This window comes from Astyanax mexicanus, chromosome 6 (genome assembly GCF_023375975.1).
Source record: "Astyanax mexicanus isolate ESR-SI-001 chromosome 6, AstMex3_surface, whole genome shotgun sequence".
Classification (NCBI taxonomy): domain Eukaryota; kingdom Metazoa; phylum Chordata; class Actinopteri; order Characiformes; family Acestrorhamphidae; genus Astyanax; species Astyanax mexicanus.
In genome coordinates this window covers 25088388-25107905 of record NC_064413.1, presented here as the reverse complement: position 1 = coordinate 25107905, position 19518 = coordinate 25088388, and the positions used below count along the sequence as shown (strand labels likewise).

The 19518-nt window shown below is 36.7% G+C and overlaps 1 protein-coding gene across 15 annotated transcripts in view; it reads left to right on the top strand.

The window, feature by feature from the left end:
- LOC103034726 (microtubule-associated protein 4) overlaps positions 1-15517 on the top strand; it is a 121365-nt gene extending 105848 nt beyond the window's left edge. For 12 of the 15 annotated variants that reach the window (XM_049480460.1, XM_049480452.1, XM_049480458.1 and 9 more), the window contains 5 exons: positions 2734-2826; positions 3347-3428; positions 3527-3639; positions 10025-10196; positions 11348-15517. In XM_049480460.1, the coding sequence (XP_049336417.1) occupies positions 2734-2826; positions 3347-3428; positions 3527-3639; positions 10025-10196; positions 11348-11355 (468 nt within the window). In that variant the 3' untranslated portion in view covers positions 11356-15517. The remainder of the gene's footprint in view (positions 1-2733; positions 2827-3346; positions 3429-3526; positions 3640-10024; positions 10197-11347) is intronic. The other 3 variants (XM_049480457.1, XM_049480456.1, XM_015607766.3) reach the window with 2 other exon arrangements.
- The last annotated feature ends 4001 nt before the right edge of the window (positions 15518-19518 follow it).

Below are 19518 nucleotides of genomic sequence, written 5' to 3'. Positions count from 1 at the left end.
AAAACTAAGATACAGAAAAAAAAAACTAAAAGAAACACTGTCTAGGCAAGTATTTAATAATTAGCTAGCTATATAAAACACCGCTAAAGTTGCTAGCTTGATAAATATTTGTATTTTATTAGTATTCTATTAGCTTGGTAGCTGATAAAAAACACTGCTAAGGTAACTAGTTAGTTAGCAAGCTACATAAAACAACTGCTTATGTAACTAGCTTGCTATATGTTTGGTGAGGAAAAAACACTGCTGAGGTAACTAGTTAGCAGGGAAACTAGTTAGCAAGCTAAATAAAAACACTGCTGAGGTAAGTTAGTTAGCAAGCTAAATTAAAATACTGCTTATATAACAAGCTTGCTAAATGTTTGGTGAGGAAAAACACTGCTGAGGTAACTAGTTAGCAGGGTAACTAGTTAGCCAGCTAAATAAAAAAAACTGCTGAGGTAATTAGTTAGTTAGTTAGTTAGCAATCTAAATTAAAATACTGCTTATATAACAAGCTTGCTAAATGTTTTCTGAGAAATAAAAACACTGCTGAGGTAAGTTAACTAGTTAGTTAATTAGCAAGCTAAATAAAACACTGCTTATATAACTAGCTAGCTAAATGTTTTATGAGAAAACACACTGCTGAGATAACTCGTTAGCATGGAAACTAGTTAGCAAGCTAAATAAAAACACTGCTGAGGTAACTAGTTAGTTAATTATCAAGCTAAATAAAACATCTCTTACATAACTAGCTAGCTAAATGTTTTATGAGAAAAAAAAACACTGCTGAGGTAACTAGCTGACTAAATGTTTGGTGAGGAAAAAACACTGCTGAGGTAACTAGTTAGCAGGGTAACTAGTTAGCAAGCTGAATAAAACACTGCTGAGGTAATTAGTTAGTTATTTAGTTAGCTAAATTAAAATACTGCTTATATAACAAGCTTGCTAAATGTTTTGTGAGAAAAAAACACTGCTGAGGTAACTAGTTAGCAGGGTAACTAGTTAGCAAGCTGAATAAAACACTGCTGAGGTAATTAGTTAGTTATTTAGTTAGCTAAATTAAAATACTGCTTATATAACAAGCTTGCTAAATGTTTTGTGAGAAAAAAACACTGCTGAGGTAACTAGTTAGTTAATTAGCAAGCTAAATAAAACACCGCTTATATAACTAGCTAGCTAAATGTTTTATGAGAAAAAACACTGCTGAGGTAACTAGCTGACTAAATGTTTTATGAGAAAAAAACACTGCTGAGGTAACTAGCTGACTAAATGTTTTATGAGAAAAAAACACTGCTGAGGTAACTAGCTTGCTAAATGTTTTATAAAAAAAAAACTGCTGAGGTAACTAGCTTGCTAAATGTTTAATGATAAAAACACTGCCAATGTAACTAGCTACCCTAAATGTTTGATGAGGGAAGAAATTAGTTAACTAGCTAGCTATGTAAATGTTTGATGAAAACTATGTAGTCATATTTTGACAAAATTAACACTCCAGAGGTAACTAGCTAGCTAAATGTGTTCTAGCTACACAGCAAAATGCATATTCATTTATACAATTTATACAATGAGATTGCCTGGATTTTATTTTTGATATTCTATCTGTCTCAAATTAATATACCCTTAGAATTATAGACTGTTTATGATTTTGTCAGTGACCAAACTTAATCAGCAAGGAATCAAATAATTATTTCCTTCACTGTACATTTTTGTAGAATTATACAGTACAGTAGGTGTGTTGATTGATGGCACTGAATGTATGAATTGTAAGTTATTTGTTTGGTTAATTTTTGCTTTTTCACTCAGTTAATAGTTTGGAGATTTTTACTACAACTGTCTAAACTTGTGTAATAAATATAATACATATGTGTTCATAATTGTTCTGCATGCTATTTTACAAATGGTTCCAAACGTCTTGAGATAATTTCCAAAGATTCCACTATGAGACAAAGTTCGATGTCATGTCACCTATTTAAAAAAGCCAAATCAATATGACTACCATCCTAAAATGTTGTTTTTCCAAAGCATTCCATGTTCCTCCATGTTCACCTGTGTGAAAAAAAACAGTCCTTCATAGACAGTTCTACTTTTTCATTGCTTGGTCCATTTATGATGCTTAATTGTCTACTGTAGATGCCCTTGATGGTGATGGGTTTGATGGGTGAGGAGGGGCACTCTGACCAGTCCATGGCAGTACAGCAGTGTGTGATGCAATGTATGCTGTGACACGTTCCTATTGTAAACATCATTTATAAAACATTCCAAGACTGCCCTACTGCTTGTTTAGTCCAGATGGGACAGCCTTTGTAGCCCTTGAATATCAATGACAACATTCTGTCGCTGACTTGGTTTGCCCCTCCTTGCCCTTACCTGCCCTGTTGGCATATATGTGTATACTTACTTTCTACTGCTTAATAATTTAAATTGATTCTGATTCAGTGATATGGACATACTCAAGCATTTTGTCTCATTCATTGTACTTATACCACACCATTTTTATATTACGCTGGGAAAGGGTCATTTCTATAGTTGTCATTTTGTGATTCCTAACTGGGAATACTATTTTAAACACAGCATGGCATGTGTGCTCTAGCAAATATAGCTGCTGCCAGATAAAAAAGCCTCACCTGCACTGTTTATAGTATAGTACCTGTTTAAGCTTATAGATGCTTCAACTTTCCCTCTTTGTCCTGTCGTCCTCTTAACCTGGTGATCCCTGGTGTCCTTCTGCTTTCTGCCTGCCATGCTGTGTTATAGGTTCAGATAGTCTCCAAAAAGGTGGACTACAGCCATGTTACATCTCGCTTGGGTTCCAAGGACAATATGAAGCATGTTCCTGGTGGAGGGAACGTAAGTACTGCCACTGCATGCGATCAAATCGTTATCAGCAGATCCACCGCAATCTTCACAATGGAGCTCATCTGCTAAAATAGAGTTGGTTTACTTTGACAGCTTCAAGGATAGAGCAGTACAAACTGCTCCTCTGTTTTATTTTGTTTTTCGACTGGTGTGGAAAAAATGCAGGGTTATTTTGAGCCAGTTTACCCATACATAGCTACGCTGATATCTGTCATAAATTTCTATTCGGACAATTATTTAATTGCTCAAGCTTTAAACTGAGGCTTTAATTATCTGATTGCCAGTGACTAATGCTTAAATAACAATGCCTAACAACATTCTCCCTTAATTGTAGCTAAATGAATCATTCTAATCATTCTTTTTGAATTTTCTTTGTATTGTCTTGTTTTGGTTTTATGTGCTTGCATGTGTATTTATGATCTACAATTAAGGCAGTAAAATGTGAGATTAGTATAGAGTTGTCAGCATATGCCTTCTTCTTTTTACATGAGCCCATGCAATGTGTTCACAGGTGCAGATTCTCAGTAAGAAGGTTGACCTGAGTAAAGTGACCTCAAAATGTGGTTCCAAGTCCAACATCAAGCATAAACCAGGTAATTGATGTGATCCTCTAGGCTGCATAAAGGGTTTGAGGTGCATTAAAACATTGGAGCTTATTATGTGTTACTGTACCATTTACTGTTTCTTGTAGGAGGTGGAGATGTTAAGATCGAGTCCCATAAGGTGAACTTCAAAGACAAAGCCCATCCAAAGGTGGGCTCACTGGACAATGTGAGTCATGCACCTGGTGGTGGGAATTTTAAGGTGAGACATGGGTAAAGGAAACAAGGTATTCCAGAACATTTTACTCTTTTTTTTTTTACCTCAGGTTTTGCTAGAAACATGCATGTCAATCAAATTTGTATATTATTTGTAGTGATATTGTAATATCCTGTCTTTATTTTTTTAGTAATAAAATGTAGTAATAAATAGCAAAAAAATGCACTATTCTCTATAGACTCTATACTATATACAAATATAAACATGCAAATACTTATTTAAATTATGCCATGGATTTTGTAGTAAAGATATTTGAGTGTAAAGAACCCTTTACAGGCTGAAAATAGTGTTGGAAGATATGACCATCAAGATCATGATTAATTGAACATTTTACCTTGATTTCAATGGTAACAGTAACAGCATCAGTCCATAGATTCTTAAAAGGTTTTCAAAAGTCTTAAATTTGCTTATCTAAAAATAAGGCCTTTATTTGTCTTAATTCCATTTCCCAAAGGTCTTAAAATGCCACAGACTGAAAATACAAATGTTTTTTTTTTCCTGCATTGCATTTAACAGTTCTCAGATTTTATATGCAAACTAGATTACTGTTTTAATGACAGACTAAACAAAGCAAAACCAGCTGTTGCAACGGACATGGGGACATCTAAATTCAATGAGAAACTTCTGGTCTGGTTCAAGGAAATTTGAACACAGCGTGTTGCATAGTGCTGTGTCATTACTCCAGATACCAGCATTAGCAGCAGAAACCCCGGCACAGACTTCCAAACTACGTTCTACATCTTAAAGCAATAGTACTCTGTTGTCTGCAGACAGTTTAAAGGCACCAGTCTGAGAAAGGAGGAGGAGAAATGTTCCAACGAATGTTACCTGATTTTGAGATTGCCAGGTTTAGATAGGATCCTTGCAGCACTAAACTCTCAGCTGGACCTATGTGCCCATTATTGGAAAGATGGTCGTTCTGTCCAGATAGCTAGGTTATCGTTTATGGGGTATTTAACAGTTTATATATGTAAAAAGTGATGAAGCATACATTTTTATTACATTAGATTTTGACCAGGAGATGTAGGCAGGGTAAATAAGTGTGAAGTTTTGTTTTAGTTGGCTTGTTATCTCTTTATTATACAACAGTTAGTTCCGACCTCACAATTTGATTGGTTGAGAAGTGATCTAGCCGTGATGATATTCGTGATAACATCACGGCCTTCTCACACTAAACTTATATCACTCCGCCGACATGTTGCCGAGTAACGGCGTATACACACAGGACACCCGCAGCAGCGTTAGCTTAGCACAGGCTAGCGCTCAGCCGCGGCATACTCGCCCGCAGCCCGCAACTCGTCTTTCATGGAAAAAAGGGAAAGAAAATCGCTCGGCTAATACCGTTTGACAGCCAGAACGCTAACCAGCCAGGCTAGGCTAAGCTAAGTTAATGCTGAGCTAAAGCAAGCTACGCTAACCTAACCACAGTCCAGCCGGCTAGCTAAAACCAACAGCACCCATCAAAACAGGCAGAAATGCTCAAAAAATGTTCACCTGAAGACGACTCCACGGAGCAGGAGAGTAGAGTTTAGCGTTATATCACGCTCCTAGCGTTACCATCTTCGCTTATTCACAATTTGCTTTCAAGCTAACTTTCGTGGTGTTAGTCTGTATAAACCATGCACCGTTTTGTAGTTAAGTTTCAGTTCTGTTACAGTTGTGGTGGAACTACTTTTTGGCGGAATGCACAGTCCATATTAAAGCATATTCATTCTTAAGTTCCCTGATTTACTTTCTTTATTCATTTTGTAAAAATAAACTGTTGTATAAAAGCAATAGAACACTCGAGGTCGTGTGCTATCACAAATAACATCAAATTCGTGATAACCAGTGTTGGGCACGTTACTTTGAAAAAGTAATTAGTAATAGTTACTCGTTACTTCTCCAAAAAAGTAACTGAGTTACTAACGGAGTTACTCCACTATAAAAGTAACTCGTTACCAGTAAAAGTAACTATCGCGTTACTTTTTATTATTCGCCCGTCAAAAAAAAAAAATAATCAATTATGTATTTACTATTATTATTAGAAAAATAACAGACGAAAATAAACCCAAAATGTTGACAAAAATATAATTTAACGAATTAAAAAAAAAAAAAAAACGAAATCCTCCACACAACCAAAGAAAATTACTAAAACTTAATACTGAAAAAAACAGAAAAACGCGTCTGGGGATGAAATTAAACAAACCAAGCCAAGCGAAATATAATCAGAATTATGTTAATTAACACTTACATAAAAGCACAGAACTATTATTTAATTAAAATGATTTTTAAGAACAGCTATACACAATGCTGCACGTCAAACGCGGAGGGGTTCACGTGCGCCCAGAGCTACGTGATTATAACATTTTTCATTTTTATTATAGTTTAATTTTATTTTGTTTTAATTTTTTCTGTTCAGTAAGTTTTAATTTGTTTCTAGAGTGGGCTTGCTAGTTTCTATTAGTTTTTACACATCTCATCAGACAGATCAATCTAATAAACGTGAGAGAGAGAGAGAGAGAGAGAGAGAGAGAGAGAGAGAGAGAGAGAGAGAGAGAAAAAGAGATTTGCGTGTTTTGGCGTGAGTTACTCACAGGTAAATGTTCTCACATACTGTATCTCCTGTTTCTCTTTCATCTGCCTGGCGCTCATATTGTAATCCCATACATAGTTCTGCAGTTTCTCAGTGTTTTCTGTTGTATTTTGCGGCTAGCGCGAGCGCTTTACACAAGAACTAACAGACCACGAGGTGCCGCGCGCTCAGCACAACACTGCCCGCTGTACAACAGCGCTTATAAATAAATTAAACACGAAAATGAGGGTATTCTATCAGTAATTTCAGTTCGTTTTAGTTCGTTTTATAAACACAAAATACAGTTCGAGATATGTTTTTTCCTTTTAATTACCGTTTTTATTAGATTCAGTTAACACAAATGTTTTTTTACTTTCAGTTTTCGCTATTTCGTTCGCTTTAGTGAACAATAATAATTGGTTACTTAGCAACATTGTGATTATCACACCAGAGCTTTATATAAAATAAAAATAGGAGTCCGATTTCGGGTCGGTCCTCGGGTCAGGTCGGGTTCGCAGAGAATCTAAGCTCTAAAAGAGAAAGCAGCAGCACCACAAAAACCGGAGCAGCTAAAAAGAGCTTAACGTCCTTAATTTTTGTAACTTGGGCTGTCTACGGCAATCACTGAATTGATTAGAGCACGCAAATCGTCACAATTGTGCCTCACTTCACCACGCCAAACCACAGGCACAGCGGCCAGAAGCTCAAGTTCGCCGAAGTAGGGGTTAACCAGGGCAAAGCGAAGTTAAAAAAAAAAAAAAAGTTCATAGAGCAGCTAAAGTAACGTGCAGTAACGGGGTGTCGGAAATGGTAACGGCGTTATAGTTACAGTCATAGTAATTAGTTATATTACTCGTTACTGAAAAAAAGTAACGGAGTTTTAAAGCCGTTACTCCCAAAACTGGTGATAACACACTCCCTCTCGTGTTCTATGGCTTAAATATAATAATAATTATTACAAACAATATCTTTATGACGATAAGAAACACATCAGTTTATTTGAGATATAATTTTCATAAATAAGCAAAAGAGTAAAGTGTATTAAAAAGTCATTTTAGCATTATCTTTTTATTATACATTTTACAAAGCCATTCAAACATCATCTCTATTTAAGATTACTGGACACATTACCTGTTAGTAGAAATGATGATTCAGTCTTCACTGAAACTTAGCAGATGTGGATACTCATATTCCTGAGATTATAGCTTCAAATTCAATTAAATCAAGTGAAATCAAATGCCTGAAAATAGATTACACCTTTTTTGAAGTTGCAGTTAAAATTTCAAACGGAATTTATTTCCCTTTTGTTCAGCCTATAAACTGGAGGGCTATCTTCTTGTGCAGCATATATATAGTTTTCAGATTGTTTCACAATATTTGTTGTTATTGTGTTGCAACGTATTGCAAAGTAGGAAAATGTATTTTACTGTATTTTTGGTTTCCTGACTGAACCATATTTTATGTTCATTTTGTTAATAGCCATCAAACTCAAAAATCCATTTTAATTTCTGCATTTTTATGTTTTTATAGAATATCTTTTTAAGAAAACAAGTTCCCTTGTTACCTTTACGGTTTAATGGGCCCCATTTGGATTTGACTGGGTATCCTGCTGGAGAAATAAAGATGAAGTGTGGGGGATTTTTGGTTGTTGTTGTCCTGTCTTGACTCTTTTATAGTAATGTTAAACTAAGAAGCAATATATTTTCCTCATGCTCTCATTTAATATTGCACAGACGCTATACTGGAAGGCCACTCTGCTTCACAGTTTAGTGCTTTCCCTCATCCAGCAATCAATTTTAGATGGAATAAAGATGATTTTTTTTTCTTTAGATAAATCAATGACATTGGATTTGGGAAATCATTAAACCATGCAAGGCTATGGCCATCCAAGGCTGCATTTTGAGTATCAAGGAATTAATGTCTCGGTGGGTCCAGAAAAAGCCTCCAATTGCCTTACTGGTTATAATGTCACCTTTCCCCTCAGCCTATGGCCAACCATTGCTGCATGAAAATTTCCATTTCTGTACTCTTCATCTGCTCATACTCATTCACATATTAGTGTACTTCTTAAAACGACAGTCGTGCAGGCTTTATAATGATAAATTTGCAACAAAACAAGCTGAGCAGTTGCTAATTCAAAGATTTTACCATTTATAAGCACCCCTGATCAATATGAGCATATTTGTTTTTACACAAGCAGTTCTTCTATTATTTTGTTTTTGTCAGAGTTATGTAGACCATTTCCCCTTTGATCACAATGACAATTGTGATTATATTGGCATGATTTTGGTTGCGGTTGAAATCTAAGATCATTCCTCCATTCAGAATAGCTCCATATTGTTATATTTTTCTTCTCTCAATTATTGTTTTTAGGATTGGTGGAAGGTCTTTTGGTGTGGATTTTAAGCTGAATCTTGGTTGGTTGCCGTACTGGAAAGCAGCAGCCAAAACTAAATCTAAAACATCACATTTGGTGGAATCAGTGATGCCAGTCATTCTTACAAAATACCCTGAATCTTTCAAATTTTAACAACACAACATCTGACCACCCACATATTTTATTTCTATTGTAAGATGACCTTACTTTATTTTACAGTAGAAGAGATTCCAGTCAGTTTGTTTCTTTTTTTAGACTCTTTTGTGCTGGTGATCACAGAGGTTCTGAGGAAAACTCAGAATCCAACGTTTTTTGATAGTGGAGACACACAGTACTGTGTAGAAGTCTTAGGCACATTTTAAAAAAAGTGTATATTTACATGCTTATTTATATAGTAATATTAAAATAAATATAAATAATCTTAATAAAAAAATGTGATTTTATGTCTGTCATTGAGTTAATCAATTGCTGAACCTTTTCATAAAGGAACTTGCACAGGATCCAGAAATCAGGGGAGTTTAGTCAAATTGAATCAATGTCTGGGGTCAATTTTATGTTTTGTTTTATTAGAAAACTTTTTTAAAAATTAAAATAAATTATTATAATGTTGACTGTGTTCATATTTGTTTTATGATGGGCTGCATGATATAGGATTTTTGATAGACTTTGATAGAAATTGTGCAACCCTACTTTGTTTACATTAGTGCTAATGTATTTGTTTTTTATATATTTACTGGTGAGATAAATGTTAGGTAAACTTTTGTACAGTTCTTATTTATTGTGCAGTACTTTTTATACGTTTTATACAAGTTTTTTTTTTTTAATAAAAGGCTAAATTTGTTATAGATCTTTGGGTAAATTCAAGCTGACCAAGATTTTTATTTTATTTATTAAATTTTTTTGCTCATCTTCTTCAAGGGTGCCTGCAATTTAGGAGGACACTGTAATTCCAAATACTGTATATAGCAGTAAAGCAGAAAGAGATATTGTTTAATGCAGGGTGTTAAATCAAACAAAAATAAAGTGTGAATGTTTTATTAAATGTTTATAGAAATACTGAGCACTTCATTTCATTCAAATTTGAGTGAGAACATGCACATTGTTATTATGGCTGTTTCTTGTGCTGTCTTTTGTATTATTTATTTTAAATGTAAACATAGACACTTCTGTAGTTTTATTAAGCATGATCATTCTTTATATTTGTAAATATATAATTTGCATTTATATTGAGACTTTGATTTTCTTGTTTTGCTCAAGTGCTGCATCATTAGAGCATGATACCATGAGCACTGCTTTGTTTTTTATTTATTTGTTTGTCTTTTTTGTTTTTCATTTTTGCATAAAAAAAATCCTACAAACACTCAGCTCAGGGTGGGATTGCATTGGCATGTCCATTTCATCTTCATCTCTCCTATTGACACGCTGCTATGTGTTTTTAGGCTGAGGGGCAACAGGAGACAGTTGAAGGGAGTGGGGCTCCCTCTAGTGGCTCCTTGGCAGACCAGCCAGCAGCCAGTCCTGCCCAGGAGAATGGGCTGAAGGAGGGCACTCCATGTGGGGGTGATGCGCTCCGGGACCCCCAGGGCCTGGACTCGCTTATCCCTGAAACAAGTAAGTTTGTGTGTCACGCTGCTCCTGCTCCATACCCCTCTTTTGGATGTCCCCAATTACATGCCAGGTTAGAATGTCCTGTAGGGTTTGCAGTTTTTTACATTAGTTCAGGCGTTTTTAGACGTTTGTGGTAAGGCTATTGGTGTTGCATAGCCGGTTTTGTTAGCAAAAAAGCAAGTTGTTTTTTAATTGGGACATTTTGTTCTGTATGTTGTAATATAAGCTTTCTTTATGTAACTTTTTTTTTATTTTGGCTCTACACTGACACTGTAGCCTGAAGATTGCGAGTTTGCATCACAGATCATGCTGCTTTACCATCCTCACCTAAAGCCCAAGAGATCACAATGGGCCCATGCATTCACATGTATTAAATGGTGTTTGCTTGTTCTAACCCTCTTAAAGGAGAACTCCAGTGTAAAATGGGCTTTTGGTGTAGTAAAACATGATAAAAAGGTACTTACCTTTGATGAACAGCACCCCTCCGTTCTCTCAGAGTGTTCTGTGATTTAGAAATTTGGAACAGGTTGTCTGTAAAAAACTTCAGACTGGTTGACACATGGCATAATTTGCCCTGATAAATTGCTTTTCCCACTGTTATCCAGCTTCTTGTGCACTTTTTAAGTTATTAATGCCTCATTTTTAAATGTCAGGGCCCTCTAGATTCTAGCAAGGAGCTGTGGAGCTACTTTGAGTCTGGATAATGGTGTAAAAAACGATTTATCAGGGCAAATTATGCCCCGTATCACCATGTCTGAGGGGTGTTTGGATAAACTGTTAAAATTTCTGGATCTCAAAACGCTGTAAGAGAACAAAAGTGTGCTATTCATCAAAGGTAAGTACTTTTTATCATGTTTTACTACACCAAACGTTCATTTTGCACCAGAGTTCTCCTTTAATGTTGGGAGCATTTCAAGTGATGGGGGAGTGTATGTATTTTAATACAGAAATAATCTTTTAGTTAATTTCTGTTTTTACAGTTTTAGAGATCATATCCATGTTTATTTATTCCATATCATAATTTAATTTGATGACACCTTCTTTCTTTCTTTCTGATCTTTGTGGTATGTGTTAATTCATTGTTGTATTTCTGTTATTTGAAGAAGAAAAAAAAGCCCCTGACTGTCAAATCGTCTTGACTTCTTATTTTTCAGGCATCTAATTCTGCTTTTTGCTGTCACCTTACCCTTTTCATTTCAATTCACCCCAACACCCTCTACCCTGCCCTTCTCCTCCTTCCTTTCTATGTCCAATCCTTCTGTGTTTCTGTTTTTTTTCTCCTGAAACCTTCCTCCGCTGCAGATTGAGTCTTTCAAGCTAAACTTCCGCGTGAAAGCGCGCTCTCGCACGGACCACGGCGCTGACATCATAACCTGGCCTGCCCTGGGCGACAGCCCCGCCCACCCCCTTTCACTCCGCAGCAGTGTCTCGCTCAACGACTCCCTGGCGACCGCCGGCATCCCTCGCTCCGCCACGACTCCTTCCTTCACCCTTGCCTCTCAGGGGCAGGGCTGCACCTCTGACTCCCTCGCTGGACTCCAGACGTGACCTGCTCCTCTCATTGGTTAACACTCAACCCAGCCCAATCCAACCTAGTGCCCTAAACTCGTGCAGACTGTTCCACCCAGAACGATCAAACTGGATGATGAATAGGTTAAATTAATTTAGTAGTATCTCTTCACCCATCCATCCTCAGCTCCATAACTCTCGTAACACATTCTTCATAGTTGCTTAGTGACGACACTCAACATTCATTAGGGCATGATGTAGGCTAGATCTCCTGGTTTTCATACTGGCAATTTGGTTATTTATTATTTTCTCTAGTTTTAGCAGGGTCTAAGCTGTTACGATTTCCCATGGTGTAAACAACTGGATATACATGACATGACTTCCCGTGTTTATTACGCTGGCACAAGTACTTGCTTTTTAGAAAAATCAGCTCGTAGTTTTGTGTTGCAGCTTTTTTCGTTAGTATGCGGGGCTGTCCTGTGATCCTGTAAGAACCATTGACTACCCTGCATCAGTATCTCCACTATCTTCTTGCTCTCATAACTCATCAGATCTCACTCTCATCCCATCCCCTCTCTGTCATCCATAAGAACACACATTTAAACAAAGCAAGTAGTCTGTTTCAGCTGTAGGTCGAACTAAATCTCTCTAAAAAGAAACTCTCTGTGTTTTGTGATGTGTTTGAGTGATTCCTGTGGCTATGAGCTGTGTTCTATTATGTTTGTTTGACTTTTAATTTTCTTGTTGTGCTTGGTTGTTTGGTTCTTTTCTGTTGTTTTAGGTTTTCTTGTAAAGCAATACAATGGTCTCTGCCTATAGGACAGACATTCTTCTTGAAACCTTTTCTTGAAACATACGCACAGGAAGCAAAGCTTACATCTTAGACACAGCTCCACGTAGGTCTCGGAAAGTGTGCATTGTCAGCAGATGGTGAGGAAGATTTGCTGAGTGAAGGTATGAGAAAATGATACATTAGTGGGTGTTAGGGATGCACCGAATATTTGGCTGAAAACTGAAAGTATTTCTCTAAATTTTTTTGTGTTTGTGTTGAGTAATGCTGTCACTACTCAGTGAGTAATATAGCTATAAACACAGTATGGTGTTTTCTTGGCATTTTTGCTGGAATTATGAAAAATGTGTTAAATAAATTCCTTTGTATCGTTTGTGTAATTGCAATTCCTTTAAAAAACATGACATAAATATATTATAGCTATTTTAATCTAATTTATGCTATTTTGAAAAAAAAAAATGGAAAAATAAGGGAAAACCTTTTGGCCTTTGTCAAAATGTATTGCTTTCTCCGGTTTCGGTTTTGGCCAAAGATTTGAATTTCGGTGCATCACTAGTGATATCAGTCTGAGCTGAGGTGAAGCTAAAGTTGTGAAATGCCGAGGTTAATATTGTATGTTGTTTGATTGTGGTTTAATGGACCTGGTGTCATGGCTGAAGCATGTTTGAGATAGATGGAGGAACGAAGCTTTGTGTCACTCAAGTATGTGCCTCTTATCCTAATTACCTGAAACTGGAAAGAGCCTGGGTCTGCCACTGCCTTTGAGGAGATACAGAGATGTTCACAGCCTGACACAGAACCTTTCTTTTCTTTTAGTTTTTTAGTTCTTAGATGTGGCGTGCGTGTGAAGACCTAGTTGGACTGTACATTATAAAGTATATACCTATACCTAATTGTGCTAACTGTTCGGTCAGAGGTGTTTCAGAAAGCTTAAGCGTAACTTGCCGGCAGCACTTGTTCAGATGTTCAAGCAGGGTTGAAACAGAGGCAGTAGACCATTATGTAGCTTATTCTTCTTGTAGCATTTGATCTTAGTCGCCTCTAAATAGCCTTTTTCTTATTATTTTAACGCAGTCCAAATATTGTATCCTGTTCTGAAAGCAGTCAGTGGTGCTGTGTTTGTTCTACAATAGAGAAAGGAGACTATTAATGCAAAAGAAAACGGCAGATGGTTGCTCTGTCTCTCTTCATTTTTCCCATTTAGGGTTAAAGGGGTGTGGATAATTAAGGAGAGTTCTTTGATGAGAAATCTACTACAGTTTTACCCTGTTTTTAACGCCACATTTATGCAACTAATGTAACGACTACATGACACTACTATAAAAAAAATCTATATATGTATAATACAACCTACCCTTTGCTACTATCAATCACTATCATGCTTTTGAAGGTTTCAAGCATTTTAATTACAAAGAAGTTTAATGCACATGCTTATTATGCACAAATCGACTCTGAGCTATATCTCAGTAAAATTTGATTGAGGAACCTGGCATTGAAGAGAAATATCGACTCAGTATTGAACTAGGAATAAAACATTTAAAAAATCTTAAATTGTTATGTAGGGTTATGGGCAATAACAGTTATTATTTATGTAGACTTTTTTTTTGACAACTGAGAGGTATGTAGATATTTGTATTTGAGCTGTGTTGTGCAGCATTCAAATGCTCTGGGTATGGTTCTTTTTGAATTTTGACTTTATTTTGAAACCTTCAGCTTTGCCCGTAGAGTTGTGGTCATTTTAAAGTCAATTCCCTGTGCCTGATTGCAGCCATTTTACTGTCAAGTGCAGTGTAATCTGCTTTTCTTCTTTTTTCTTTCATTTAACATCTTTTTGCTCCTCCTGAATTGCTAGCACATGGTTTTATGTAAATATATATATTTACGGTTTATACATTCAGTATATCGCCGCCGGAAGGAAAACCACAATGGAAATGAAAAGAAAATGAATTTTGTTTTAAAAGGGTGTTGAGTACAGATTTGTACCTTTTAAGGTTTTTAGAAAGTGTGCTTGTTGTTATTATTGTTATTAAGATCATTATGATTTCAATGACTATTATTCATATTTATTATGATTACTATTATTACTATTCAGAAAACTAATGTCGGTCTGCCTTTTTATCTGAGAAAAGGGCTGAGGTGAAAGAATGTTTTTGCAACATAATGTACTAAACATGCAAGACACTTGTATTTGTGTTTCTATCGTACTGCTATTGCTTTGGTATGCTGGTCGTGGCTGTCGGTAGTGTGGGTAGTTCCGACTCCTACAGGCAAAATGAATCCAGTTTGAGTTGTGGGGCTTATATGCGTATGACTTGCATCCAAAGCTTGCCTCTATGGATCTCAATGAGTCTCTTATAGCTCCTTGCCCTTCCCTTCTCCTCCTTCTAGTCTTAAAAATAAAAATAACACATTGTTCTAGACGCAAGCAAGCTTGCCCTCATTTAAATGATTGAATTTATAAAAGTAGGGGTTTGCATTGAATGTGTTTGTTTTGCACTGTTTAAATTCTGCCATGAAGGATGAGGACGTCCTGTCTAGGCAGGAAGTGAGAGGAGAGGTCCCATATTGTGTGTGAAACTGGGGATCCATGGCACACTTTAAGTACTTTGTCCACAGAGACAGAAATACAAAGCATACCACCCTTGCTTGAGTTATACTGAAGCTTCTGAAGACTACCACACTTATAGATACACAAAACATATTTTATTGTATTAGCCCACAAGATGGCGTAAAAAAGCCCCTTCAGAGCGCTTCAGCTAATAGAGCATACTAATATAAAACATACTAAGAGCATGTAGAACAAGTGGGATGTGTTTGGTAGACTTGTCATTTGCAGACATTGTCCTTTGCATTTTTTTTTTCTTTTTGATGTTTTGTTTAATTTTTTTGTTTTCAATTTTTTTTCATTACATTTGGAATTCATTTTAATTTCTGGTTTGAAAGAAGTGTTTATTGTGGTCAGTTGTTAACTAGTGATGTGATTATTAAACATTAAATAAAATGAAGTGTTTAAAACATTATAAAATTGTCTTCTGTTTTTTAAAGTTTTTGTTTAATGACTGCAACTTATAAGAATATTTATGCTTATAATAAATATTGTGTGGTTTGAACAGTAGAGAATAAAAAGATTTAATATATTGAATGTGTTCTTCTAATGCATCATCTTATTTGTTCCAGAATGAAGCAGTTCAGGACAGAGTACTAGACAGACCAGGATCAGAGAGTTTGAGGATAAGCGAGGGACATAGCAAAGCAATCTCAGGAGGCAAAGCAGGGCAAAGGTTAGTTTCAGATAAAGAAGAACAAATTTGTAATTGTGAGGATTATCAGAGAGCCATGCGTCAAAACTTAATTCATTCATTCAGTTCACTTTAACTATGTTGTCCTTATACCAAAACAGGTTTGTACAGTATAATGATTTGGCTATGGTTTGTATTACGTCCCCTAGGGGTAGGACGCAATAAAGGTTTCAAGTGAGTGCCCACTCAGCATCAGACCAAGCAAAAACAACTCAAAATAATTAAGTAAAATTTTATTTTGCTCTTAAATTACACATTTGACCATTTTGCAGCTTCAAAACTTAAGGGACACAAAAAGACAGGATTCAATAACTTCAGGGTGACCCCAGGCCAAAACAACAAACAAAATCATCTAAACAGAATGAAAACATTTAACTTACCCTGTAAAAAAGAAAATAAAATACAAACAAACTACCCTGCCTACTCTCTTCAAAAAACAGACAAAAGGTATTAACAAAAAAGGCAGGTCACCCCTACGAATCCTAAAAACTTAACATAACAATAAGCAAACAAACAAAACAATACAAACAGGTTTGGTCTGTGCTGGTGGGCCTTCACTGGAGCAGCACATGTCGGCTCAGACAAGGAAAAAGGTGCAGCTCCCTGGACTCTCAGACAAAGAGGTTTTTCAAATCTCCCGCCAGTAGATCCAGCCAATAGAATGCGAGCATGGGTGGGGCAACAAACAGCTAATTGCCAACAGAGCAGCCAATCACCAAAGCAGCCGACCTGAGAACAGAAAGAGAAACAGATCTCCAAAACTAAAGGGACGTAACACCCCCACCACCAAAATCAACATACTATGTGATTCTACATTAACGTCCATCTCGTAATGCCGGAGAATTTTTCTTGAATAGCAGACTGGATGATCAATACCGCACAAATGTAGAAGGACAGCACCAGCTCCAGTCACACCGGCATCCACTTTAACTTCAAAAGGACATGAGAAATCTGGAGCAGAAAGCACAGGAACATTACAGAAACATTTTTAGAGTTGAATGCAATTTGACAGGACATGGACCACAAATTCATAGAAGGATCGAAGTCATTTGTCAGAGAATAAAAATCAGAAAAGTTTCTGCAAAAGCCATGTTAGTACACCAAAGACCCTTTCAAGGTCTTGCATGGTGCATGGCACAGGAAAATCCCAAATGGCCTGCACCAGGTTTAGGGTCAGAGAGGCTTGATGCTGTCTATCAAACACAATGAGAAGTGTCTTCAGATGATCCTCCCAGCTTGATGAATGAAGGACAATATCATCCAGACATACCTCAAAATCTGAAACCCCCATCAGCACCTGACTCGCCGTTGGAACGTGGCTGGAGCATTTCGAAGCCCAAAGGACGTTACTGTGTACTGCAGAAAACTGTCTGGGCTGACAAAAACAAACTTTAGCCACACAATGAATCTTGTGGCAACACAGTCCTCCATACAAGGCAGAGAAAAAGAATCTGGTTTGGTAATAGCATTGAGTTTTCAATAATCAGTGCAGAAACAAACCACAAGGAGGCTTTGGCACAAAGAAATTAGACAAATAATAAATGTCCAAGTTTATGAAAGAACCTATGATGATTTCCAAAGAAACATCTTAAAAACAGACAATGAAACAATGAAAACAATGAAAATTAAATCACTTGCATATTAACATTCAAATCAATGAGCTTAGAAATCAAACAGAAATCTCCAAAGAAAATTAGCACAACACAAATATACAAACTAGGAACTCAACATGTACATCTAAAACAAACAAAAACACTAGTCCAAATATCACAACCTAACTGAAAATCCTACCACATCACCACTGCAATGTTGAGATTGACAAACTAAAAATCCAAACAGCCAAACCACATCCTCAAATGTGAAAAGACTGTATGAACTCAGATCCCCTTCCTCAGAAGCAAGATCCTACTCAAACTCAGATCCCCTTCCTCAGAAGCAAGATCCTACTCAAACTCAGATCCTCTTCCCCAGAAGCAAGATCCTACTCAACTCCCGCCCCATTACCACTGCAATGAAGGCGTTCAGTGCCCTAACAATTATTCTCTGGCTCAAACAGCAAAAACGAATGAAGTACCTTGCTGTGAAAAGGAAATTCCTTTACACAACAAAGTTAAAAAAATATTGGTTGAACAGCTAAGTCTAGGTACTGGCAAGGCTACAAATAAACAACTTAGTTACAAACCTAACCTAAACAAACAAAAAAACAAAATGTACTCTTTCAAATGTCTGCAAGTGATACGGAAAAATAAACATGACTAGAATACTGCTTGTGCTTTAAAATGCATTTTACAAGATTAGAACTGATTTTATTAGCAACAACTGGCTTACACAATCCAAAATTACATGCTTAAAAGACTCATACGCTGAATCAAGGGCCTGTCTATCTGGCAGAGAATCACAAGTAACCTGAACAAAACCAATTGCTTTTGAAGTAACATTCCCGACTTTCAGAATGAGGAGACATATTAGCGGTTCTAAATTTGGGTACACTTTTCTCCGGACTAAATTTTTACCTGGGAGGCAAAACAAAGTTTCCCCTATGTGTAAAAACGAATTAATCACTACACACCACAGCCTATGCTACAGAGGAAATCTTAGTTCATCCAAATAAGTCACAATTTTGTTCAGCAACACATTTTTTTAAATCCTCCAATAAAACGAGTTCACCAAGCTGCTCAAAATTTGTCACCTTGCTGGACTGAATCCAGTTATCAAAAGGGTTTGCTTTTTCACGAGCAAACTCTGTAAAGATCTGATTGGCAATTTTTAAATGCAAACACTATACAAACTATCCTCAAGAGACAATGCAGAACAGACTTCTTGAGCTCTCCCAGTCAATCTGCACTGCAGCAAGAGTGGCCAAACCTCCTTTGGCCCACTCAAAGCACTAGCTATGCGCTCAAAGCATCACAATACGAATCCACTTCAGATTCTCTGATTGTGGGAACCAAAATAATCTGCTTAATAATATAAAACTTGAAGTTTCTACTGAAGGTAACACAGGTGAGGCAACAGTAGTATTTGCTAAGACTACAGAGGGTGGTATAGGTGGAGACAAAGCTACACAGGGAGCAGGAGAGGCAACTCCAGCTCCATGTGCATCTCCACTCTCCATTTCATACTGCCTAACACATAGGAGCTGATTTATGCTCCTGGAGTTTAACTTGTAGGTCAAACTTTTTCAATCTAACAGCTAACTTAAACCTTCATTACCTAAGCCAATAAAAGTATGTAAAACAGGAGCTTGACCAGAAAATTTAGATGAACCAAGACTGGCTGTATCTAACACTGGCTCTGAACCAACAACTTCAGAAGGCAAAATCCCAGCAGAAACCAATCCCTCCTGCACTACTTCCATTATTGCCTGTTTAGTAGCTGATTTGGACACAGGAATATCATAAAAATCTGCAATCAACAATAAATCAGACCTACGGCAACTACATAAAGCCTCCAAAAAGGATTCTGACGAAATCCATAACATCTAACCACTAACATACTTAAAATCCTCCCACCAGAAGAAAAAACTGCCAATCAGAAAGAATCAAAATTCACTTACCAGCAAGGGACCCACATTACACCAGAAAAAGCGACGGACGAGCCCCCATTTATTACGTCCCCTAGGGGTAGGACGCAATAAAGGTTTCAAGTGAGTGCCCACTCAGCATCAGACCAAGCAAAAACAACTCAAAATAATTAAGTTAAATTTTATTTTGCTCTTAAATTACAC